The sequence below is a fragment of the Rhizopus delemar genome, genomic scaffold (genome assembly GCF_000149305.1).
Source record: "Rhizopus delemar RA 99-880 supercont3.11 genomic scaffold, whole genome shotgun sequence".
Classification (NCBI taxonomy): domain Eukaryota; kingdom Fungi; phylum Mucoromycota; class Mucoromycetes; order Mucorales; family Rhizopodaceae; genus Rhizopus; species Rhizopus delemar.
The window spans coordinates 1,190,482-1,216,102 of NW_027137837.1; the positions used below are offsets into that span (position 1 = coordinate 1,190,482).

Genomic DNA, 25,621 nt, shown 5'->3' on the forward strand with positions numbered 1-25,621 from the left:
AGTCTTTCACATAGTGTTATATCATGAATAAAAAATAACTTGTTTTCTATTTTGTTTTTTCTAATATGATGATCAGATAAACAAATGGGCTTTTTTTTCAAAGTTTTCACGCACCGTCCCAAGTGGATGATAGAAGAGTGACAAAATTGAAAACGCGCAAATTTTTGTCCTTTTTTTTTTTTTTTTTTTTTTTTTTTTTCAAACACATACTAGAATGGGAAAGACAAGTACACCAGAATTAAAAAAGTAAAGAGAAATAAAATAAAAGCTAGAGATCAAATACTGAATGTTGCTTAGATACATGGATAAGCGCATTTCGCTTCAACTGAATGGTAATCGTAAAGTCACTGGTGTTCTTCGTGGATACGATCCCTTCATGAACATTGTTTTGGACGAAACGGTTGAAGAAGTGAGCCCAACGGAAAGAAATAACATTGGCATGGTGGTAAGATGTGAATAAAGGGAATGAATAAACTTTTAATCCTTTTTTCTTCAATAGGTGATTCGTGGTAACAGCATTGCTATTATGGAAGCACTTGAGCGTATTTAAACAAAGAATAAATCCACCTGCACTTTTTTTTTATTGTGATTTATTTTTTTTATTACAACTTGATCCTGTTTTTTTGTAAAGACCCATTTTATGTCAAACACAACATGGACACTGTCAATCATACAACAACCACAGAGTTCACTATTTTTCACCATGTCACAACACTGTAGTTATATGCATATCTGAAAGACATCACGTTTATTTGTTTTATAGAGAATCATCCATTTTATATGCAACAAAGGGTTCCACTCTATGTACCAAAGTAGAAAATGGTTTTAATCTTAAATGCTCTCCACCTCCCTTAATCAGATGAGCATCACTGTCTCCCCATGCCACTGGCACCTCAATATCTTTATCTCCATAAACAAGCACGTTAAATGTACCTAAAGGATCACTGTTGACAAAACATAAAGCCCCATCAGAAACAAAACACTTACATTCTTCATCGAGTTCAGGTAAATAAGACACACTCGATGTGATTTGTCTCAAGATGCTTCTGATTTGCTTGATTGTTTGTTTTTGTATCTCCATGGCTCTAACAATAAGTAATCAGTTTTAAAAACAACGACTTTTTTCTTCTTACTGTTCTGGTGGAATATTTTCAGCCATGGGTATACCGTTTTCACCATTGTTGAGTTCAACATCAAAATGCCATCTTTCAACAACTTCATCTCTTTCCAAACTCTTGATGACAATCACAAGTTTGCATATACTATTACTTTTTAACCAAACTTTATTGATGTGTTAGTGAGCAAAGTGAAGGATAAGGTTCATTGTTACCTTCTAATTGATTTATTATTTTGTCAATGTATTGTTTCAAATCCATATTTGACGTGCCCATCGTACTCATCCCATATTTTACAGAAACCTCAAAGTCATCTGCAGGATATATACCACGTTGGTATAAAATACTAGTAAGAATTAGAGACGAAAGCATCTTGAATTTCTAAACTTGTTACTTTATTAGGCCACATTCTAAGAAAAAGCAACATTTAGCCTTAAATAGATAAACCGCTTTTGTTACATAATGTACCAAAAAATTTAACAACCAAATGTGAAGAACCTTCTATAGTAATTGCTGAATTAAGATCCATTACTGCTTAAGAAACAGCGAAAAAGAAGCGCAAAAAAATAAAAAAAAATTCTGCATGGAAAAAAAAAATTCTGCACAAACGTTATCCAAAAAAAAAGAAAGGAAAAATGGATATTATTGATTGTGATAAAAAGGGGGGATTTGCTGTTTATAGGAACGGATCAATGTACGAAACTACTTTATTATAAATACACTCTTTCATAAAAGTCTGTGTGGATGACGCGTCTTTACTGTGTATAACGTACATCAAAAATTAGATAGGCTCGGTTAAAGAGCCAACAACAGCAAGAAGCAGTGAGGAAAATTTGAGAAAATCAGTCCATTTACTCTGATTCATGAAGGTATGTTATTTATTTTTATTGTAGGATGGTTTGATGTTATGTTTATAACCAATGCTCTTTATTAGAATATGATAATAGAAAAATAAGCAATACACGCTTTAGAAAATTCCTATATCAGCAACGTGAAGACTAGAAAAGCACCTGGTTATGAAGACATTAGTAATATGCAGAATAATTACAAAGAAAATGATATTATTAAGCTTCTGAATATTTACGTTAAAAAGACAGGCAGACTTAACACGCATAGTTCATCTTTGAGGCCAGATGATTAATCATTATTTTTTATGAATAAAATAACAAATAACTTTTATTTTCTGAATAAATAGCATGATCGCCATAGTGTATCTTATTAACATGATCACCACAATGTGAATTTATTTACAATCAAACACAGTATACACGCATGCCATCTTTTCTACAATTTTGCAAATGAAGAAGCTGAATGAAATAAATTAATCATAATCATACAGAGCTCTGTTTAGATTTTTCTATTCATTTAACTACGTTTTGCACATAAATCAAAGAAGCGTCAAAAAACGTGTCTGACATTAATCAATTATGCAGACTGGCAGACTTTAAAAAGCCAGTGAGGGCAAGAATTTAGTTCAATTGCCAGATGTTTCGAGAAAGTTGAATTCAAATTTTGTTACTCAGACTAACACGATACAGGCTTAGCAACTCAAAGGAGAAAACAGTATCCACCCACTTATAAAATGATGCAAACTACTGAAGTATGTTTACTGAGAGGGAAGGAGAAGGGCTCTTACTACACGTCTTTTGCGTTTTATTTTATAATAAAAAAAAAAAAATCAACACGCGGGGTTGCTCAAAAGCAATCAAAAATTTTTTTCAACAGTCCGGTTCTTGATATTTCATTGGTGTAATCAGAGGTATAGGACAGTAAAGCGAACAAGTATAAAAAAAAGTCCAGTTACTTGTTCATTTCTTTTGTTTCTTTTTTTTTTTAATGTACAAGAAAGAAAATTGGTAAATATTATTTTTTATAAAACAATGTTATGTGGGACGATGAAAAACTTTACTTGTCTTCATCCTATCTTATCGACCATGGTGAAATAAACCGCAGTGCTTCGCTGAGCGCTGTTGATACTTGCCAGTATAACTTCCTGACCACATACATTTATTTTCTCAATTGGAACTTTAGGCTAACTCTACTATTCCTCTAGATCTTTTACAAAAGAAATGCTCGATTCTCTTTGTTGTACATGACTTATTAATGGCTAATAAAAGGTAATAAAAAAAAAAACATTATTCCAAGTGATGATGAAATCCCGTGTTCGCAGTTTCCTCCAGAAGAGACTTGTTGTGGTTTAGTACGATTAGCCTTTGGCTTTTTGGAAATACCCTCTCTATGTTGGTAATAACACTTCCTTGGATGTCTGATGGAATAAAAATTTATTTTATTGAGAAGAAACTAATTTTTTCTTGTAGATTATTGTTGCAGATAAATTTTTATTGCCTTAATAAATAAATAATACCCTTTTTTATATAAAATACCTTAAAGATGTAGTCAACAAAACATGTTTTTGCGAGTGCTTATTTTTAAATGTAAACCTTTTTTCACTTTTAAAAACATTAAAATTTCACTTCAAATTTGCGACTCACAAAATAACACGTCTTAAAGATTAAAACCAGTTGTAGCCAGACCACTTCTGAACCATTCAATATTACTCTCATTTGAATAACAATTTAAAGTATGGAGACAGCTTCACTTGTGGAAATTACAGGTTTTCCATAGCTATTATAGCTCAACATCCTTTGATCGCTGTGGATAAAAGTGTTACCCAACATCTCCTCGAAAGGAATTCTCTTCTTTGAAATGCCAAAGTACTGTAGTATTGATGAAGTTAAATAGCTTAAAGATGTTTTTACTTGCACGATCTTCAATATAAATCTTAATAGTCGGTGGTAGTGCCTTTTGGAAACTAGTTCACTTGACTGACTTTTCTTTTGCTCTCTTTCTTCAACAACTTTTCTCTTCTTGAAAGCGCTCGGCATTCGAAATTTCACTTCAATATACCTACATCAGAAATTGCCCCAAGCGCCATGCAAGACACACCTTTGGCTGAAGGAATGGTAAGAATAGCCGGGATACCTTGAGCAAACTAAATATCAGAAGGTCCCATGTAAAACAGTCTATATGCCTTTTCTTAGTTATTTGGTACTGATTTATTTTCAACACGGACAGTTGAAGAAATCATATCCGCAAAAAGAAAGTCTCTGGACTAATTGTGTAAGAAAAAGGACTCAAGTTTATTTGCATAAATAAGTTTAATTTATAAGTCAAAAAAAAAAGGTCTTTGTTAGATTAGACAAAAGGCTACATGCGATACTTGGGAGTAGACACTATAGAATATTTATTTATCCTACACTTTATCTGAATAGATTTTTTTTTTAAAAAAAAAATGACTCAAACTGTTCATAAAATATGGACCGAAAATATAGTAACATTATTTAGTTTAAAATTTTCTTTTTCTTTTTCTTTTTTTTTTTTTTTTTCCTTTTTTTCTAGAAAATAATTTTGACAAGTATGGCTTTATCACCTCTCAAGCCTCACCTTCTGAGACCTTTGATTGTTGGTCCCAATGTACGTTGCTTAACTACCAGTAAGCCTGCAGCTCAAAATGTCATTTCAACCTGGAACGATTATTTCAAGCTTCGTAAAAAGAGACGTACTTATGAAATCGTCTCTTATTTGCCTTGCACTGTCACTCCTGCTTTTGGTACATTTGCTTATTTTGTTCAGATGGAGGTAGATCCTTTAACCAAAATCCTCGGCATGGATCCTCTCATGGCTGCTATTGGTGCTACGATTGGTGCTGTAAAGTATATGGATTCAAATAATTAGAACAAAGATTTAACTCTTTGTCTTTTTATAGGGTTTTGGTGGATTTTTATTGGGGCCTGTATTCGGTAATACTTTGTTTAAATTGATGAATAGAAAAACAGCACATGCAATGGATGTCCGGGATAAGGAGTTTTATGAACATATCAAGAAGAACCGTGCTGATGCTCGTCTCAATTCCATTCGTAATCCTGTACCCGATTATTATGGTGAAAAGATTCAATCAGTCCACGACTATAGATCCTGGTTAAGAAAACAACGTGAACATTATAGAAAAGGTGTTTTTGGTGGTGAAGTAAATGGTCTTGAAGATTAAAGAAAACGTATGTATGCATTTATAGAATTAAAAACTACCCTTCAATTATCTTTTTTCTTTTCTATTTTTGCTTTGGATGAAAACTGATAATAATAGGATTTGAAGGCCATCAAATTAATAGTCATTTGTCACTACTGATAACATAATAAATATAATCAGCAGCTGTCTTTTGTTCTTTTAAAAGTGCTTTTCTTTTCTTTTTTTCTTTGCATGTGCTATACACTAAATAGAATAAAGCAATAACCAAACTATTGTTAATAGAATTACCTTTTTTTTTTTTATAAATTTTAAGGTTTACATTATTGCTTAGGACTTTGCTGAAACTCCCTTTTTATTTATGTCAAAAAGTAAAAATATCTTATTTTGACAAGACAATTTGATCTTTCAACTAAGTTAGTATCTGAAAGGTATCGAGAACAGCTCTATGAAATACTAATAAGGTATATGAAGTGTCAGTCTCAGTCATCAAGACATAAACAACATAAACAACATAAGAATAAAAGCGCTTACCTCCGAAAAGCAAAGCAATCATCGATTGCAGCCTAGTTCTGCTTCCTTTTCAGAAGAGAATGGCAAGAGTTCTGTTGACAGTGTGGAGGTGACTGTTGTTTAGAAAGGCTTAATAAAGCTGGGAGTATGACCATGTCCTTAAACAAAAGAGCAGATAGTGAAAGAAGACGACCAGAGAGCGAGACAATAGAGTTTTTTTTTTCTTTTTACGCATTTTGTTTTTAAACTAAAAGGGAAAAAAAAACGATGAATAAACAAAGCAAGACTTCCATTCACTTTTTTTAAATGTCTTTTTTTTCTTTCTTGGAACAACACGCATACCTCTGCTTCATCCAGCTTTTTCTTTTTATCTTATCAAGTCAATTAGATGCAACGATTGATTGTTCTTTAATATTTGTTTAAATCAACTTATGCAAAAAGAGGATAAGTTATAAATGTAACCCTCACATTAAACTTCAAAACTACGTCTGCCTCTTCTATATGCCTAGCAAAGAAGCAAAGAGATGGCTTTTTTTTTTTTTGAAGCTTTCTAAAAGAAACCAGCCCCCTCTTTTTTTTTTTTTTTTTTTTTTTTTTTACCAAGTTTCGCATGCCATGAAGTTTTTGATAAAATAATTCAAATAGGAAAAGAAATCTGAAACAAGATTTACCTTTTCAAGTTTTTGAACATTTATCATACATTTTTTTTAGTTTGATATTAAACAAAAAAAAAGTTTTATGTAGTGTACTTCATATCTCTTTCTATTCTTTAATATGGTCTTAGTGTTCTTTTTTCTTAGCCCTTTCTCAGTTTCAACGTTAACATCGTTGATACTGTTGGCACAAGATGACTTTTTAGATTTTACTTGTATAGATAAATCATAATTTATTTTCCAACAGAAAAACAGAACAAAGTAAAATGACATGGACTAGTAAACTTCAGCTATATCATAATTGGTGTGATAGATCAAAGGCTATTGTAAAAGAGGATGGAAAGATATTTCTAATAAGCTCTCCCTTATGGTGAATTTCATCACCTGTAAGGAACCTTAGAATATTAGATAAAGATCAAAGCATAATGTGCCAGATGAACGTCGACTTAAAATCTCATAAGATTTGGCTTGCCTCTCGTAATCGTCATGTTCTTTTATTTAAATACATCAATTAATTTTTTATTTTTAGTCATTTTGTATTTTCTACAAGATTCTCTCATCCATCTGATTGGTATCAGTGAAGCTTGGTTCCCTTTAGACTTGGGACTATCAACCTCTTCCAGTTTGTCCAATGTATATACAGTAAGGTGCTACTTGTCAATGCATTGATTGCCGTTGATGCCATTTTTTTTTTTTTTTTTTTTTTTTTTTTTTTTTTCGTTTTACCTTCAAGACAAATAAATAGGATATCAACGTCGGCAAATTTCCAAACTCTTTGAATAGAAGATACAAAAACCCCTTTATTGAGTTCCACCGATCAATAAATGAAATTGAAATTCAATACCATGTATAAAGGGAGCCAGCTAAAAATTGAAATATATATATATATATATAGTGACATGACATGCAATTTATAGAAGTTGAGCAATTATCAATGGCAAGAATATCATCAACAGTTTCATAATTACTAGCAACAAAAACACATTGTCCACCATTAACTTTAGCTCACACCTAAATTTTGAGGTTTATAGGCTCCAGTCCCTAACGGAGTGCAGAAAAGGTGTGCTATTGCTAGGACAAGACATAGCCTCGTCAATGTTATTAATTTGATTGATGATAATCATTATGTCAGGCGTGGTGAGCTGTGGAAGTTGTTCCATGATCCCATTGCAATTTGCAAATCTTTTTTGATAATATCTACAAATACTTTACCTTATATAAAAAGCATAAAAAAGACAAAATATTTACAAGTAAAGTTAACCAAAGGTCTTTACATGTAAATATGGCAAATGTATGGATTACGTATCTTTTGTCTAGAGAAAACAAGCGCGTGTCCCTTTCCAAACATGATTCCCAAACTTCACAAATCTTAACCCGACTCCCACAATCTGAACAGCCATACAGAGCTATAGCTGACCAATACGTTGCACTGTAAAAACGATCAAATAATCACAAATGAAAGGGCATTCTAATTGTGGTCAATATGGAACATCATCTTTCGTATGTGCAAAGAACATAAAACATGTTCCATGCATGCCTAGCCGTCCTGTCAGCCACCAGTATCGGTACAATACTGAAAAAGAAGACTTCCAAGTTATGTCTATGGTCAACATAGTGTGGTTGTATCTATGCTTACAAGTTAGTCAAAGACCTTTACATGCAATGTGTTAAATGATACTTTTTAGAAATAGTGAAGAAATGTTATACTTCGACAGATTTCGTCCTCACATTTTTGTTGCTGCCATGAATTTATTCTTCGCAACCATTTAAGCTTCAATATCATTTTCAGAAAGTAGAGTCGCATTTTTACAAAATTTACAATCTAATTTCTTTCTTTTTGCGCCACTCTTAGACATGTGTCCCCTATTATACTTTATAAATAAAGTAAACTACTTATTAACAAAGAAATTATCATACAATATATACAAAGAAGCGATAAATAAAAACAACATTGTTTCCTGAAAACCATGTGATATATTAATTTAATTTACCGTATATAAGGCAGGAATATTATGCTTATTTCAGGATCTTTTTAATTCTTCGTTCTTTTTTCTATATTGTAATTCATAACTCAATATAGGTAGAAACAAACGACAAAGAACCACAGCTTCTAGTTCTGAAGATGCAGATCAGCAAATTGGTGAAGCTGTACAAGAGATCAGAGGCGCACTCTTGGAAAGAACAACAGGTATCCTTGTTGAAGATATATCAAATTTCAGAGCGACCCAACGGAGTGCTTTACTCATAAGAAACCAAATCCGAAGAACATTTGCAAAGCATCCGAATCTTAAAACAGCACTTGAACAATCTACCCTCGTAAGCTAGACAACACGACACCAAAAAAAAAAAAAAAAAAAAAAAAAAAAAAAAAAAAGGAAAAAGGAAAAGAAGCTTTAACTCATGCTTTTATAGTTGGTTGAACGTGATAATGTTTTTGCTGGTAGCTCTGATCTTCCTGTAGGTACAGTTATAAAACGTGCATGTCTGAAGTATTTCGACAAGTATAAAGCATTAAAAGGGGAAGAACGGTATCTGGTAGAGTTAGTAAACAAGCTAATTGGTATGCAGCTAAAATTTCTTAACATGTACATATATTTAGTCTCGGTTCCAACAGCATCCTTGATCTTGTGCAGGGGCCATGATAATCTTCTCTGTATCGTTCCAATTTTGATAAGTGACAGAGGCCAAAGACATGTCATATCCTTGATCTTATAAAATTATCCTCACAAAAAAATCTCTTCACCAAATCTGATTGGAAATTGCTCAAGTGTAAGTTTAGCAAGAGACTTGACAACAATACCTTCATATTGGATCTGAACGCTGCCAAATTGCAGGAAATTGAAAAGGTAACTTAGAAATTCATTCTTCCTTTTCTTCTTCCATCCTTGTATTTATTTGTAACCATTACTAACACTTCAATTTAATTGGCAAAGACTGCACCTAGTGAAGCCCGGGCAATCGCAAGGAAATATGAAGCTAATCATAGAGGTGCTTCATCTACCTTGTTCGACTTTTACTATGAATAGTAAGTACTTTCTTATTTTGCTCCTTGAAAGTTCCTCATGCTGATCTCGTTAATAGCTTGAAGACCCTCGAATTTAAAAAGTATATCTTTCGAAAAGACATTGACATCACAGAAACAGACATGGTTGTGAAGGTCTGGGGCCCTTTAATTGAATCGATAATGAGAGACAAGGGAGATATAAGGCTAAAGTGGTACATGGGAGGAGGGAGGGGGCGATCAAAACTATCATGAGCATGTATTAACACCAAATTATCTACACAGGGGAGATACCATCGGCAATTCGGGGACCTTGACCAAATCAGGTTTTAAGATGGACTTGCGGGTGGTACGCGACGTTATATCAAAGATCAATAAGCGCAAGGAAGAAAATACGGCCAATGCGGAAACAGCTAAATTGGATGCTTCCATCGGAAAAATTGATAATGACAGGTGTAAGTTGTTGCTGGAGAGCAAATGTGTCTTGGATCGATTGATAAATGTGACTCGTGACGACACAATTGTTGTTTGTGCATTGCAACTTGCAGGTAATAACACAGACATACATGAATAATACTTCAATAAGGAGGACTCTAACGCCGTAGCAATCATAGGTCTGCAAGCAACATTGATTTCATTGGTGCTTGAAGCAGATGGGTTATATGTGGCTTTGAACGAAGCATCAGCCTCATTGCCGACAAGTGAGTCTGATTTGAAGAGCTTATGAGAAGTGTACAACGTCCTGTCAGCATTCAAGGTAATATACTAGCATGTGCCATGGAACTATGACGAATATGCAATGCTAACGAAATTTTTCTGCTTAGATTGCTGCATGTTCAACAGCATATTTATCTTTACGCCAAAACCTCTCGGCTGATACAGAAGAGGTTCAGAAAACGAGGAAAACGTGGATCCCTCCAAGAGGAAATCACCATGTTCCTCATCTCCCCGAATATTTTTTGTTGGGATAATTAAAATAATGCTTTCTGTTAAGGATACATAAGATTATAGTCACTTTATTTTAGTAAAAGGAATCGGATATGATCCTGAATAGTATGTTGACATAGCTTGGAATCATTTATAACATTATTCTCAACACAGATCAATAAAAGACTTTGATTAGATTTCTATATTAAGCTTTATTCATATTAACTTTACATAGTCAAATAAGATGACATGGTTGTAATATGGTTTATTGATGATATGAGCATGTTGAATGTGATTACTTACCGGATCATCTTTAATCATGTAAACATTTATCTTAATTGAGATATTATTATTGTTATGTTCTGGTAAGGTAATTAGAAATAACAAGACAAACCAAAAGAATACTTTTTGAGACTGAACTTTATTTAAGACAATCTTAATTGTTAAAAAGAAATCATTACAAAGTCTACTATTTATATTCTTCTATCAGTTGGCGTATAAATGAGTAGTTATGAGCGTAGATCCAATCATTGACATGTCTGATTGAAGAATGATCACTGAATCGATTATGAAAATTTTTAATACGTTGTTTTATAGATCTTATTGTTCTTTAACTGATCTGGGAGAGTTGTCCCGTCTTCATTGAGAGGAAAGATATATTTATATGAAATGCCTCCAGTCAAATCAAAGTTGACTAGGTAACTGATCCATTATTATTCATTTACAGAAATGATGAATAGTAAAGATCATGACTTATTTATTGTTCATGTTTACTTTATAGAATAAATCCAATAGTGATAGTTGTATATAAAAAGAAGAATATATTTTATTTAATAAAGATTTAAAATATTATCTTTTATCAATTTTAATATACTTCTTTTAGTTGTGATTATTCAATGTCTGTTATGATCAGACTCTGTTCTACAACAAGTGGCACAGGTACAGTAAATGTTTACTCCAAACTGAAGGCGACATTTTATTTCTGAATTTGCTAAAATGGTCATTTACTTTTATTTCCCTTAAAAAAAACGAATTGAATAGCTTGCATAGCAAAGTGTGATGAGTAAAATGATACTAGATTAGTTTATGACAAAAGAATTTTATTTTTAAAAGTCAACGGACACTTTTAAACCTTTTGGTTTGCGAACGTTGATTATTTTGTTAAGATCAACACTTCCAATGGAATGTTTCCTTTTCATTTTGTTGGTTGTGTTGCATTTTTTGACGCAACAATGGTCATAAAATTGACTTAGTTTTCTTAAGTCATCCAGTTTCATGACAAATCCCGGTAAATCTTGCATGAATAACGGGATTTTGATTTTTGAAATTTCAAACATAACTTTCGGCCCGTTTGCATGCTCCATGCATCCATAGTACGTTATAAAAGTGCCTACCGTATATACATTTATAAGCAAAATATGAAAAATATAGTATTGGTTTAGGGCTTACTTTACCTATGACCTGCACAAGTAATATACACTTGGTATTGTTGTCGTCAATTTCATTCATCCCAAACATTGCCAATCGCAATAAATCTTGGTGGATAGACAGCGTATCTGTTAAGGATACATAAGATTATAGTCACTTTATTTTAGTAAAAGGAATCTCATATGATCCTAAATAATATGTTGACATAACTTTGGAATCATTTATAACATTATTCTCAACACAGATCAATAAAAGACTTTGATTAGATTTCTATATTAAGCTTTATTCATATTAACTTTACATAGTCAAATAAGATGACATGGTTGTAATATAGTTTATTGATGATATGAGCATGTTGAATAAGGAATGACAATTACTTACCGGATCATCATTAAGTCATGTAAACCTTTATCCTAACTGAGATATTATTATTAGCCATAATATCCAATCACGGAACTAGAGGATTTTATATTCATCCGTACCGTCTCCTAAATAGTCCTACATCCAGAGTTATCTGAAACCATCCCAATAGCATAATTGACAATACAAGCTAGGAACAGGCTAAACTAATAATTAGAAATAGTAATCATCTATTCTGTCGAGTTGATCATAAATCTGTCCTAATTCTTTATCCGTATCATGTCTATAAATACTCTCACTTTTTACATGTAGAATTTATCATATTCAATCTTAGTTATCTTAACTTAATAAAGAGATACCAAGTTCTAACAGTATTTCTTTATCTTTGTTGTTATACTACTTTTACCTAAAACCCCCCTATCCTAAACAGTATCCTTCTTCTTGTATTCTGCCTTCACCTCAGCAAATCAGGAAAACCTTTCGATTCTTCTCTCATGAATCATAGCACAGCCAGCGTCAGGGCGTGTGCTATATGCTTTTGTGACCATTTTGTCTAAGCTATAGATTAGATGTAGAATTAATATTATTAATAATATTATAAGTTCATGTCAGGCCATTTACCACAAAAAGAATTTCTCTTTTTTCTGGCCCATGTAACATTGGGCCGAGGATGGTATCAACATAATTGTTGATGAGCTCTTGCTCATCAACGGTATAATCAATAGTTTCTGCATTCGGTAATTTGTTTAATCTAAAATAAAGAATTTGATTAGTTTATGGGTCACTATGGCGCAAAAAAACATCGCATTCTGCTCACCTTAGCAATTTTTTTAGCGGAAGCTACTTTGCTATTTTGATCGAAATGAACAAAGTATTTGACTTAGGCTCGAAGAATTAAGGCCGAGGAATTTGAAATCGAATACACTATGTGGTCTGTTTTAGCGTTTACAGTGACCCACAAAATTGTCCCAATGTTTCGTGATTTTCTCTTCTAGAGCTTGTAGAACCATAGTTATTAAGCTACTGTACACCTTGTTGTACATCATTCAATAGCCAAAATCATGTGGAAGCAAAAGTCGTGACGCAAACTCAGATTAAAAAAGCGCCGATGGAGATAGAGGGGTTAAAAAACAAGCGGTGCATTGGGACAATTTTGTGGCACTTTTGAAAAAAAACAAAATGGTTTATTTATCTGATATTAATAGTCAGTCCAACGTCCTTTGTTCTTGATGCATTGTTTTATACGCTTAGGCAGTGTTTCTATAACCTTTTGACACTCTTCCGGCTTCATTAAGTCATACCAAACTTTAGTTACTCGTTCGTATAATTAATTCATGCCTTTTGGTGCTGTTTCATAATCATTCAGCCTTCTCTTTAACAATGACTACATATTTTCAATTGGATTCAAGTCAGGGGACTGTGCAGGCCACACCAGGATGCTGTAGGATTGCTCTTTAAGGTATTCTTTTACTAATTTAGTCGTATGTTTGGGATCATTGTCATGCTGGAAGATCACCTGATGTCTTTCTAGCCCTAGCTTATTGGTTCCATACTCAATTGTACGCTCCAGTTCATCCTCCAAAATCTCTTTCTACAATGTTCTATCCATATTACCATTGATTTTACACATCCAACCAACTCCAGCATAAGTAATGGCACTCCACCGTGTTTTACAGTCATCTTCACATGATACGATTTCAGGCTTTCTCCGGATCGAATCCAAGTCCAGGTCCGTCCATCCGAGTTGAATATGTTGATTTTTGTCTCATCCGACCAAACAACACGTTTCCAATCATCTATTGTCCAATCCTTGTGAGCCATACACCAAGAAAGCCTCTTCCGGATGTTTTTAGCACTAAGCAAAGGCTTATTTGGCTTCTCAATCGCACCAAGGCCGGCCTTGCGAAGGGTTCTGCACACGGTTTTAGCACTTACTTTTCTTCCGGTGTCTTTTTCTAGCTCCTTAGCCACCTTTGTTGCACTAGACATGCGGTTTTTGGTCACTTGGAGCACACAATAACGCTCATCAGCAGCAGATAGAATCTTGCGTCGGCCACATTTTGGCTTATGAAGTCCAAAGCAATGGGTTTTTGGGAGTCTCCCAACCGTACTCTTACTTAGGCCAGTAACACCTTCCACTTCCCGAACCGACTTACCTTGTTTAAGTAACGAAATTGCTCGAACAACTGTATCTTGAGAGACTTGTTTCATGTTGAGATATAATGGGCGAGTGATAAATCAGTAGGAGATTAAAAAGTTCAGCAATGAGTAAAGATCAACTTAGAGTCATACGATGTGCATTTGTAAACAGTTTGGTACATCTGTACAACTTGTAGGTCGATATTTCATCGCTTTTCGTTTTTTTTCAAAAGTGCCACAAAATTGTCCCAATGCACCGCTTGTTTTTTAATCCTTCTGTCTCCGTCAGCGCTGCTTTAATCTGTCTTTGCATAACATTATATAGTTCTACATGACTTTGGCTATCGAATGATATAAAACAAAATGTACATTAGCTTAATAACTATGGTTCTACAAGCTCTAGAAGAGAAAATCACGAAACATTGGGACAATTTTGTGGGTCACTGTATATCCAGTAAAATGGGTAGATTTATCGCTGTATAGGGTAATATAAATGGACAGGAAAGGATGAACAAATCCAATACATTCATAAGCCATTGCTTACTTGTCCTCGATGATAATACCCAATGCAGCTCATTTAGTATATTTAATTACATTTGACAGCCTTCATTACAATCTACATTCAACAAGATGATTAATATTTAAATTCTTATAATTTCATTATTATGTACCAGGATTGTTTTTTTTTATATAATTTGATAACGAATATCCATTGCCTTATACAGCCACCACTGTCTTTCCTCAAGTGCATGCTCGTGTACTGTATTGGGTTCAATAATGCTCTATCACCATTGTTGTTATTGATATCATTACAGTCACTTCATACGCTTTTTTCACTGTAAATAAAAAAGAGTATTAATATTGATGAATGACAACAATCAAATAAACTACAGTAGCGGACAAAACTGGTGCACAAAAATTAAAATCAGCATTGAATCTCCGCTATATGTCTGCGACATTTGTGGCATATACCATCTGAAAGGCAGTCTAAAATATGCATTATGCTAGGTAAACCGGAACTGTGCCGGACATCCTTCAGGAATAAGGTCATTTTTAGTGATTTTTTGAATATTTCAATTTTCGCCAAAAATGTAGTACTTGTCTAGCCTTCTTTCAAATCTACCCATTTCTTTCTAGTTTGCTGTAAAATTTTATAATACACTAGTGCATTCCAATAGCTTTTAAAAAATATATAAACCCTTGCCTAATTTGTATCTCTCTATGAATTTCACTTCTTATTTTTACCCTATCCATTTTAACAAAGTACCAGCACTCTATGCCCAAAAAAGTCAGCAACGATAAAAGAGAAGCTGTGAAATCTGGAATACGCTCAGGTCGTACGACAATGGATATTTCTAGAACAACAGGAGTCTCTAAATGGACGATCAACAGGATAAGAAAGGAAGAAAAGAACATCAAGGCTCGTAACCGTGGTGGTCGACCGGTCGTAGTTAAAAAAATAACTAATGCAATCATCCGTCTAAAGTTTCGACAAGGACTCTTACGCACAGATTCTGATGCTCAGCTCTTTTTGAGGTCCTTAGGATACAGTGTTAGCAAACGGTCGGTCAGAAGGCTTCTTAGAAAGATAGGCTTCAAGTCTGGAATTAAGAAGTACAAACCTTTCATCAGCTATACAAACCAGAAAAAGCGATTGAAGTGGTGTCGCGACAAAACATCATGGACTGTGGAGGACTGGAAGTCTGTGATCTTCAGCGATGAGACCAAAATCAATGTTTGGGGCGCCGATGGTATACGCTACTATTGGAAGCAAGTCGATCAACCTTGGCGATCCTTTCATGTTAATCAAACAATGAAGCATGGCGGCGGATCTGTTATGCTTTGGGGCTGTATTACATCTCGAGGACCAGGATAAGCTTGTCGAGTATATGATGGCACAATGAATTCAAAATTATACACCCATATTTTGTCTACTACGTATCAAGAAAGCCTAGCATATTATGGTTTGAAAAATTGTGATGTTTTGTTTCAACATGACAATGACCCAAAGCACAAGTCAAGGCATACCACTAACTGGTTATCTGATAATGGGATATCGGTATTAAAAGATTGGTCGCCACAAAGTCCCGATCTAAATCCTATTGAATATGTTTGGCGACAGTTAAAGTCAAAGCTGTCTCAATACGATACCACACCAAGAAGCATGGACGATCTCTGGAAAAGAATCGATAAAGAGTGGAACTCTTTTACTGAAAGTGATATGCAGCCATACTATGAAAGCATGCCAAAACGAATTGCTGCTGTTATCAAAAGACGAGGCAATTATACGAACTTTTAGGTTTTAATCACTTTTATGGTTTTTTTTAAAAATATCTATTCTTATAAATAAAGGCTTGGTTCTCCCTCATTTTTGGCAATGCAATGATTAAACTTTGCACAATTTGCAACATTTAGTACGCCTTCCATCTGATATAGTTTCATAGATATTGCAACTGTAATGAGCAAGTAATGGTAGCTTATAGCTGAAAAAAAGTTTTGTGCACCAGTTTTGTCCGCTACTGTATACCTTTCATATTGTTCAAACATATGATCTATACAATACGCTGTTAGCTAAGGCTCAATTCATCTAAAGTGTATACACTATAATCTTACCTAATATCAACAGCCAATGCAATATGAAACAACACATCAAGTACAGTACACAGAAGCAGTGGATGAATAATTATGTATAGTTGCAACAAACTGGTTTACATCAAGGTATGGTGTTGACTATACACTTAAATTGTATACTACAGATAGAGTAAGTAAGATGCCAATGTAAGAAAAGAAAAAATGAAAGTATTAATACATACAGTGAGTTAAAAAACCGTTTCAGTGTTCTTCCTAAATATGGTTTTGCTACCACTACTACCGATATACTTAGTAAAATGCTATATTTTATACATCATATGGAAGGACTAGACCTGGTGTATCATAAAATATAAAAATAGTATTGCTTTTTTAATACTTGCTCACTAAACCTTATAAAATTACTACAGTCGGTGCACTGAAACGGTTTTTTAGCTCTATTCAGAAAAACATAAACAGCAATAAAAGTTATGCAGACTTCATTTTTCATTTATGCAATACATACAGAAATAAGTGACCAGAATGACGCTTTGCATTTATTAAAAAGACGAGTACATACACACGTTATTTTATTAATAAACGCGTAACAAATTTCGTCCTTTTTCATTTAACATTTGATGTGTTTTAAGTATTTAACATAGGACAAAGAAGAATTAACGAGACCGAACAATAGTTCTAAAGTCGAATACTTTTATTAAAGAAAGATTCCAAGGCTATTTATATTAGTGGAGCAAGACTTGAGATTAAATGACAAGAGATAGTTACGACCGATATGATTTGACATGTATAAGAAAAATTTTATAAACTGATGTAAATAATCAACTGTTGAGATGAAAGTGAAACTTGGCTGTTCAAGGCAGTTGGTAATTATCAGGATTTATTCTTATTCAAACTCATTTGTAAAGACTTAGCTTAGAATGATAAGACTGTTATCTTATTGACATGTCAAAACATGACATTGCCCCCTTCCAGGTTGTAATTATCTTTTCTGGAATTAATGTGGCAAGTAAAAAGATGTTTGTTTAACTGAATGTCAAAATGAGGCTTGAGATGTCAAGACGAGCTCTATTTGTTGTAGGAAATAGGTGCTTGGTAGGGTGAAGTTATATAACGTATAGTGGCTCTTTATATAAACATATAAAGTATAGTGTTCAAGAATGGAACAAAGCATTTAGGCGATAATAAACCCTAAACAGGAATTTATTGCTAAAGTGATGTTGCAATAATATAATTTAAAGTCAGAAGAAAATAGAAAAGGAATATATTGATAACGGAATTTCCTTTATTTTGTTAAAGTATTATCTTGTATTTATACTAAAGTTCATCTCTTAAATTGTTAGATGACTTGATCAGAAGGATTTAAGATATAATATATAACAAATGATTTGTACTGGTGATATGTAAGCAGGTGATATACAGTAGGTCAAAAAACTGCTGCAAGGAATTGCAAAATTCAGGTTTTACAGCTGGTTGTCCATGGGTACTGCACCAAACTATCTCAAACTTTGACTGTTTGTACCTCAATAGAAAGTGAATTTATTCGTCGATTATCGGATATGGGCAATGGTTATTGGTGGAATTTGATACTGCTAAAGGTAATATTTTAAACATCCGGTATTTTTTACTTGTTTATATATGTTTGAAATAATGAATTTTAATACGACCCAACCGGTTGCCATCACAATTTTTCTCTCTTTTGACGTGATTAGAATGCTATCTGTATTTAAGAGTGCTTACAATTTCTTTATTCTAAATCTTATATTCCTTTGTTTAAATTATTTCTCTTTTTTACCCTCTCACCAATTGCATGCATATATGACTGTCAGAAGAGAAAGTAAACGATCTCAAACAGACATTAACCGGATCCACATCAAAGTATGATATTGCTAAGGAGACTGGATTACATGAATCAACTGTTAGTAGATACTTTATAACGTTGTTTTGAAGTAGGACAGTGAGCACAGGTGATAGACCTACATTAGTCTCCAAAGTGACGAAGCGGTTAATCAAAAGAAAAGTCATTGAAGGGGTTCTAAAGACTTCCAAAGAGGTATACCGGGAGCCAGTTGGATTTGGCTACGATATCTCATACCAGTCAGAGATTAACGTACTGAAATTAATGGAGTTCCATTTTCTGATAGAAAAAAAGTAGCCATTTCAGACAAACGTGCATACGTAGCATCAGTTAGAATGGAAAAAGGAGCATCAGGACTGGGCAATGGTTGACTGACAACAAATCGTTTACTTTAATGAAACCAAGGTCAACGTATAGGACTTTGATGGTGATGATCACTATCGGAAAAGGCCAAGTGACCTTTTTCAACATCATGACCTGGATTTTGTAATCCACCATGAAGCTAGCAAATTGATGTCCTAGTGTTGTATAACCTCTGAAGGACCAGGATATGCTTGCTAGATTTACGATGAAAAGTTGTACTCGGGTGTTTACCAGCATATTTTGAACACTACGCTTCGTGATACGATGAAGTACTACAATATCGACTGGTCCAACATTTAGTTTTAGCATGATAATAACACAAAGCACAAGGCATAATCTACAATAGCCTAGTTATGTAGTAGCCAAGAGAGCTATATTAACGATTGACCAACTCGGAGCCACGACTTAAATTCAATCGAGCACGTATGGCATCAATTGAAGTTGAAACTCAACTATTATGAACAGAGAGCAAAGAACACGGATGTGATTTGGGAACGAGTTGAGGAAATATGAATTGACTTCAATAAATAACTTTGTCAAAGACATGTAGATAATATTTCGGAAAGAACTCAAGAGATTATTAATAGAAAAGGAGGTTCAACTAAATATTAATAAATAAGTTCATTCCGTTGAAATTTTCATTTTTTCAAATTTTCAAATTGCGCATCTCATACTTCCTTCAATACTTATCCAATAGGACTTAAACTCTTTCGGATTTTTCAAGGCATGTAGAAGATTTACTATGTGGGAACAGAGGCAGTTTGTACCATTGTAACAGGATATGCACTATAAAAACCAAGAAAAATGGATTCCTTGCAGCAGTTTTTTGACCTACTGTAGGTATTCTGAGTTACAATTATTACATTGCTTCCCCCTTGAAGAGAACTCCATAATGGAAGTCGTTGATTATTGCTTGCAAGTTCGAGTATTCTTGAAGTTCTTCTTGACTAAACCATGGTCTCATATGACGCATGTTTGCTGTAGTAACATGTTTATAAGGGTCGTCTTGTTTGATTATTTTCCAGGATCTGCCATCAGCATCATTTTTCTCTATGATCAACCAAGGTCCTGACCAACGTTCCTTTGGAAAAGTGAGTTTCTCAAGGCTTTGCCTTGCAATCAAATCTCCAACTTTGTAATCGTACTTGATACGAACACCTTTGTCATAGAACTTCTTTTGATATCCTTGTGCTCGTTTGATATTCTTTATAGTCTTGTCATGGAGGATAGGAAGGTACTTGTTTAAATATGCCACCCATGTTTCTGTCTCATATGTCTTTGGTTCTACAATAAGCTCTTTGTCTAGTGGTATGACAGGAGTACGACCATACATCACTTGAAAAGGCGAGAATCCAGTGGAAGCCTGTTTTGCTGTGTTGTAGGCGAAAGTTACAAAGGGCAAGTATTCATCCCAGGCTTGTGGTTCCTTATCAACAGCCATAGCCAAAGAAGTCTTGAGTGTTCTGTTCAATCTTTCAACTAATCCATCAGTCTGGGGAGATTCCACCGAAGTCATTGATCTTTTGATGCCTAATCTTATGCATACGTTCTTCATTGCATCAGATACAAAGTTACTACCATTATCAGTAATCAATCGTTCGGGTACACCAATCTTGAGTACTATCTCGTAAAGTATAGCTTGAGCCACATGGTCAGTGTCAAAACTTGGGAGTGCCACTGTTATAGCCCACTTGCTAAGGTATTCCATCATGACTAACATACAGCAGGTGGAAAAATGGTCCGGATGTTTTTAGAATATTCACAAATAGTACTGTATCTTTACCAAATCTCAATCAAATTAAACGAAACAAAGATTATTTTGAAGAGAAATCATTACTTTATTTGTAGTAAAGATTTGATACGTCACACAAAATTTCAAAGAGAGCCACAAGAGATCAAACATTTGAGCAACATCCGGACCATTTTTCCTGGTGCCCCAAAGAATTTTAATTTCCCAGATTGTTCAGTGCTACTGACTCAGAAGCCGTCACTTTTGTCTTAGATGATTAATAATACATTAGATTCATATTAATAATCAAAAAAAATATAAATATCTACATTTTTTTGCTGATTTAGCATACTTTCTTCTTCTTTCGTTATTACTGTTGTTTTATATAAACATGGTTCGCTCTTTGCCTTTCGATGTAGAAAATAACATCAAGTCCTTACTCAAATCCGATCACTCCTACTCATCAATCATAGAACGAGTGCCTAGAGTCAAGAAAAGCACTATCAGTGACTATAAGCGAAGATGGTTTTCAAACATGAGGCCCATTAAATCAGGCCGTAAGTCCGAAATTACTGCTACTACCAAGCCCTACATCGGACGATCAGTCATAACAGGTAAATTAAAGACGGAGAAGGATGTACAACGATATTTATGTGATATTAAATGCATAATTGACTACTCTGCTTGCTTAAAACTTTTAAAATCGATGGGATTCCAGGCCCGTATCAAGAAGCACAAGCCGTTTTTAAAGGTTATTCATATGAAAAAGCGATTTGCATGGGCCAACGCCCACAAGGATTGGACAAAAGATGATTGGCGTTGTATGGTATTCTCTGGCGAGACTAAAGTAAACGTTTGGGGACCAGACGGTGTGAAATACTACTGGAAGAGACCAGATGACAAGCTTCGATCCAACCATCTTGACTTGACAGTAAAAGGAGGTGGAGGCAGCGTTATGATGTGGGGGTGTATTACATACGATGGTCCTGGGTATGCTTGTGGTATTTATGATGGAACAATGAAGAAAGAGGATTATATACATACATTGGATACAACGCTAATGGACACCCTAAATTACTACAATTATGATCCTAAAAACATTTACTTCCAGCAGGATAACGATCCGAAACATACGTCGAAGGTTACAAAAGTTTGATTTGAAGAAAACAACTTCGACAGCAATTCTATTTACAGTTGGCCTGCTCAGGTCCCAGATCTAAGCCCGATTGAACACATTTAGCATCACCTGAAGCTAAAATTAAGTACGTATGAAACCAGAGCTAAAGGCGTTCATGAACTATGGGGTCGAATTGAAGAACAATGGGCGACCTTTACAAAAGATGATTGTAGAAAGTATGTAGACAGTATGCCGGATAGAATTAAAGCTGTTATTCAAGCAAAAGGGGGATATACGGACTATTAACAGATATTATGGGACACCCGGAAAAATGGTCCGGATGTTGCTCAAATGTTTGATCTCTTGTGGCTCTCTTTGAAATTTTGTGTGACGTATCAAATCTTTACTACAAATAAAGTAATGATTTCTCTTCAAAATAATCTTTGTTTCGTTTAATTTGATTGAGATTTGGTAAAGATACAGTACTATTTGTGAATATTCTAAAAACATCCGGACCATTTTTCCACCTGCTGTATAGCGATTTCCTTTGCTACTAAGCGGTAAGATGGCGATGTCAGTGGCCCATATTTCCCCAAGTCTTGTCGGAATAATTGGTTTCAAAGGAGCAACAGCAGAGGTATTTCTAATTTTATATCGTTGGCATTTCTCGCAATGTTGTAACCATACTTTGACATCATCTTTCATTGGGCACCACCAAGCCATTTGTTTAGCTTTATCCAATGTTTTGTCGAGGCCAAAATGACCACTGGTTGGTGCATCATGTACGTGTCGTAATAACGTTTTTACCATTCTTGCAGGTAATACAGGAACTTTTTTCTTGTCTTCATATTCATAGTAAAGTATCTCATTCACCCACAGGAAAGGCTGTTTTACACCGTTTCTGAGAATTATTTGTATATGGTTATCATCTTTTTGGTAACGTTTGAAATTGCGAATTGGTATTTCATTATCTTCATCTTCCCTTTCCGAAGAGCCGGAGCCCTCAGAATCACTAGAACCATTTGAGCCAGTCTTGCCATTCGATTCAGAAACATGCTGATTGTTGGATTGGTCTCTTCTGCTGAGAGCATCAGCGTCTGTGTTGGCAATACCTTTTCGATGAACAATAGTAAATTGAAAAGCTTGTATAGCCAAAACCCATCTGGCAATACGACCTTTTTGTCATGTTTTGACATGTCAATAAGATAACAGTCTTATCATTCTAAGCTAAGTCTTTACAAATGAGTTTGAATAAGAATAAATCCTGATAATTACCAACTGCCTTGAACAGCCAAGTTTCACTTTCATCTCAACAGTTGATTATTTACATCAGTTTATAAAATTTTTCTTATACATGTCAAATCATATCGGTCGTAACTATCTCTTGTCATTTAATCTCAGGTCTTGCTCAAACTAATATAAATAGCCTTGGAATCTTTCTTTAATAAAAGTAATTCGACTTTAGAACTATTGTTCGGTCTCGTTAATTCTTCTTTTTCATATTTTAAATACTTAAAAACACTTCACTTTTGGTTCTTTTTTGGATAGTATACATTTCAAAGCAGCGTGGTCCGTATAGATAGTAAATACAGCACCGTATAAGTAAGGGTAGAAATGATCCAGTGCGTACACCACACACAAAGCCTCTTGTTCCGTAGTAGTGTAGTTTTTCTCGGCAGGTGTCAAAGTTCTACTTGCAAAAGCCACAGGTCGACCATCTTGAACAATTATAGCACCAAGGCCAAACGTACTTGCGTCAGTGTGAACATCGTAAGGTTTATGTGGATCTGGATAAGCCAGCGTTGGGAGTGTCATGATAATGTCTTTAAGTTTAGCGAAGGCTTGATCGGCTTCTTTGGACCATACAAAGGGAGTATCCTTACGCAGTAAAGCGTACATGGGAGCAGCAGTTTGCGACAAATTCTTGATAAAACGATGGTAAAAAGCACAGAAACCTAGGAATCGTTGTAAAGCCTTGACTGTAGTAGGGATAGGCCAGTCTTTGATAGCTTGTATTTTTGCAGGGTCAGATCGTATACCATTGCTAGAAACTATAAAACCAAGGTATTTTACTTCTTTTTTGAAAAATCGACATTTTTTTACTGAAATCTTTAGATTGTATTCGGATAAGCGTTGAAGTAGCTTTCGTAGATATTGCGTATGTTCTTCTTTGGTTCGACTAAATCATATGACATCGTCCAAGTACACCATAACTCGAGGAAGATTTTGAATTACACCATGCATGAATCTTGAAAAGCTGTTTGGTCCAGTAACGCACCCAAAGGGCAACACCTTGAACTGATAGAGAGCACCGTTAGCAATGAAGGCGGTCTTATGGGCATCTTTTGGGTCCATTGATATTTGCCAAAAGCCAGATTTGAGATCAATAGTTGATAAATATTTACATCCATGCAATTTATCTAGCAATTCATTTAGATTACCAATAGGAAATTTGTCTTTTACTGTAACAGTATTTAGTTTTCTAAAATCCACACAAAAGCGCCATGTTTTATCGGGCTTCGGTATCATTACTACAGGTGAACACCATGCACTAGTACTTGGTTCAATTACTTCTTTACGAAGCATCTCTTGTACTTCTTTCTTGATTTGTTCGTTTTCCGCAAATGGTCGTCGATAGTCGCGTACATGCACTGGTAAAGCATCTCCGGTATCGATTCTGTGCATATATGGTGCATTTGTCACTGTTTGAGGTTCGTTGTCGTTAGGTATTACGTTCGGAAATTCGTCTAATATTTTCCTGGCGATCGATTCTTCATTTTCTCTGTCGTTGTTGTACTGCTGAGTATTTTGTTGTTCTGGTAAGTATTTCGTAATTGTTTTCGATTTAGGGTGTAGAACTACAGTAGGTCACAAAACTGCTGCAAGGAATCCATTTTTCTTGGTTTTTATAGTGCATATCCTGTTACAATGGTACAAACTGCCTCTGTTCCCACATAGTAAATCTTCTACATGCCTTGAAAAATCCGAAAGAGTTTATGCCCTATTGGATAAGTATTGAAGGAAGTATGAGGCGCGCAATTTGAAAATTTGAAAAAATGAAAATTTGAACGGAATGAACTTATTTATTAATATTTAGTTGGTCCTACTTTTCTATTAATAATCTCTTGAGTTCTTTCCGGAATGTTATCTACATGTCCTTGGCAAAGATCTTTATGGAAGTCATTTCATATTTCATCAACTCGTTCCCAAAACACATCCATGTTCTTTGCTCTATATTTGTAATAGTTGAATTTCAACTTCAATTGATGGCCTACGTGCTCGATTGAATTTAAGTCGGGGATCTAAGCTGGCCAATAGTTAACATAGCTCTCTTGGTGACTACATAACTAGGCTATTGTAGATTATGCCTTGTGCTTTGTGTTATTATCATGCTAAAACTAAATGTTGGACCAGTCGATATTGTAGTACTTCATCGTATCACGAAGCGTAGTGTTCAAAATATGCTGGTAAACACCCGAGTACAACTTTCCATCGTAAATCTAGCAAGCATATCCTGGTCCTTCAGAGATTATACAACCCCAGGGCATCATTTTGCTAGCTCCGTGGTTGATTGCAAAATCCAGGTCATGAGGTTGAAGAAGGTCACTTGGCCGTTTCCAATAGTGATCAGCATCATCAAAGCCCTATACGCTGAGCTTGGTCTCATTAAAGTACACTGTTTGCTGTCAGTCACTCATTGCCTAATCCTGATGCTCCTTGACCCGTTCTAACTGATGCTACGTATGCGTTTTTATCTGAAATGGTTTCTTTTTTTCTATCAGAAAATGGAACTCCATTGCTTTCAGTA

At 34.6% G+C, this 25,621-nt stretch overlaps 11 protein-coding genes across 11 annotated transcripts; 7 read left to right on the forward strand and 4 right to left on the reverse strand.

Annotated features, from left to right (window-relative positions):
- Positions 1-214: 214 nt before the first annotated feature.
- RO3G_13133 (uncharacterized protein) lies at positions 215-550 on the forward strand (the record flags this gene model as incomplete). Its single annotated transcript, XM_067667717.1, has 3 exons — positions 215-246; positions 298-445; positions 500-550. 3 exons carry the CDS (start codon positions 215-217, stop codon positions 548-550), a joined length of 231 nt encoding a protein of 76 aa, XP_067523818.1.
- Positions 551-933: 383 nt separating this feature from the next.
- Positions 934-1,487, reverse strand: RO3G_13134 (uncharacterized protein; the record flags this gene model as incomplete). Its single annotated transcript, XM_067667718.1, has 4 exons — positions 934-944; positions 988-1,085; positions 1,134-1,281; positions 1,331-1,487. 4 exons carry the CDS (start codon positions 1,485-1,487, stop codon positions 934-936), a joined length of 414 nt encoding a protein of 137 aa, XP_067523819.1.
- A 3,045-nt stretch (positions 1,488-4,532) lies between these two features.
- Positions 4,533-5,163, forward strand: RO3G_13135 (uncharacterized protein; the record flags this gene model as incomplete). The annotated part of the gene is made up of 2 exons (XM_067667719.1): positions 4,533-4,823; positions 4,882-5,163. The coding sequence occupies 2 exons, from the start codon at positions 4,533-4,535 to the stop codon at positions 5,161-5,163; spliced, it is 573 nt and encodes a 190-aa protein (XP_067523820.1).
- A 4,477-nt stretch (positions 5,164-9,640) lies between these two features.
- On the forward strand, positions 9,641-10,033 carry RO3G_13136 (uncharacterized protein; the record flags this gene model as incomplete). Its single annotated transcript, XM_067667720.1, has 2 exons — positions 9,641-9,854; positions 9,921-10,033. The coding sequence occupies 2 exons, from the start codon at positions 9,641-9,643 to the stop codon at positions 10,031-10,033; spliced, it is 327 nt and encodes a 108-aa protein (XP_067523821.1).
- A 3,372-nt stretch (positions 10,034-13,405) lies between these two features.
- On the reverse strand, positions 13,406-14,232 carry RO3G_13137 (uncharacterized protein; the record flags this gene model as incomplete). Its single annotated transcript, XM_067667721.1, has 2 exons — positions 13,406-13,612; positions 13,696-14,232. 2 exons carry the CDS (start codon positions 14,230-14,232, stop codon positions 13,406-13,408), a joined length of 744 nt encoding a protein of 247 aa, XP_067523822.1.
- Positions 14,233-15,505: 1,273 nt separating this feature from the next.
- Positions 15,506-16,036, forward strand: RO3G_13138 (uncharacterized protein; the record flags this gene model as incomplete). The annotated part of the gene is made up of 1 exon (XM_067667722.1): positions 15,506-16,036. The coding sequence occupies one exon, from the start codon at positions 15,506-15,508 to the stop codon at positions 16,034-16,036; it is 531 nt and encodes a 176-aa protein (XP_067523823.1).
- A 24-nt stretch (positions 16,037-16,060) lies between these two features.
- RO3G_13139 (uncharacterized protein) lies at positions 16,061-16,459 on the forward strand (the record flags this gene model as incomplete). Its single annotated transcript, XM_067667723.1, has 1 exon — positions 16,061-16,459. The coding sequence occupies one exon, from the start codon at positions 16,061-16,063 to the stop codon at positions 16,457-16,459; it is 399 nt and encodes a 132-aa protein (XP_067523824.1).
- Positions 16,460-19,707: 3,248 nt separating this feature from the next.
- RO3G_13140 (uncharacterized protein) lies at positions 19,708-20,678 on the reverse strand (the record flags this gene model as incomplete). Its single annotated transcript, XM_067667724.1, has 2 exons — positions 19,708-19,753; positions 19,831-20,678. The coding sequence occupies 2 exons, from the start codon at positions 20,676-20,678 to the stop codon at positions 19,708-19,710; spliced, it is 894 nt and encodes a 297-aa protein (XP_067523825.1).
- A 409-nt stretch (positions 20,679-21,087) lies between these two features.
- RO3G_13141 (uncharacterized protein) lies at positions 21,088-21,852 on the forward strand (the record flags this gene model as incomplete). The annotated part of the gene is made up of 1 exon (XM_067667725.1): positions 21,088-21,852. One exon carries the CDS (start codon positions 21,088-21,090, stop codon positions 21,850-21,852), a length of 765 nt encoding a protein of 254 aa, XP_067523826.1.
- A 1,473-nt stretch (positions 21,853-23,325) lies between these two features.
- RO3G_13142 (uncharacterized protein) lies at positions 23,326-24,168 on the reverse strand (the record flags this gene model as incomplete). Its single annotated transcript, XM_067667726.1, has 2 exons — positions 23,326-23,864; positions 24,051-24,168. The coding sequence occupies 2 exons, from the start codon at positions 24,166-24,168 to the stop codon at positions 23,326-23,328; spliced, it is 657 nt and encodes a 218-aa protein (XP_067523827.1).
- A 573-nt stretch (positions 24,169-24,741) lies between these two features.
- RO3G_13143 (uncharacterized protein) lies at positions 24,742-25,100 on the forward strand (the record flags this gene model as incomplete). The annotated part of the gene is made up of 2 exons (XM_067667727.1): positions 24,742-24,770; positions 24,911-25,100. 2 exons carry the CDS (start codon positions 24,742-24,744, stop codon positions 25,098-25,100), a joined length of 219 nt encoding a protein of 72 aa, XP_067523828.1.
- Between the last annotated feature and the right edge of the window lie 521 nt (positions 25,101-25,621).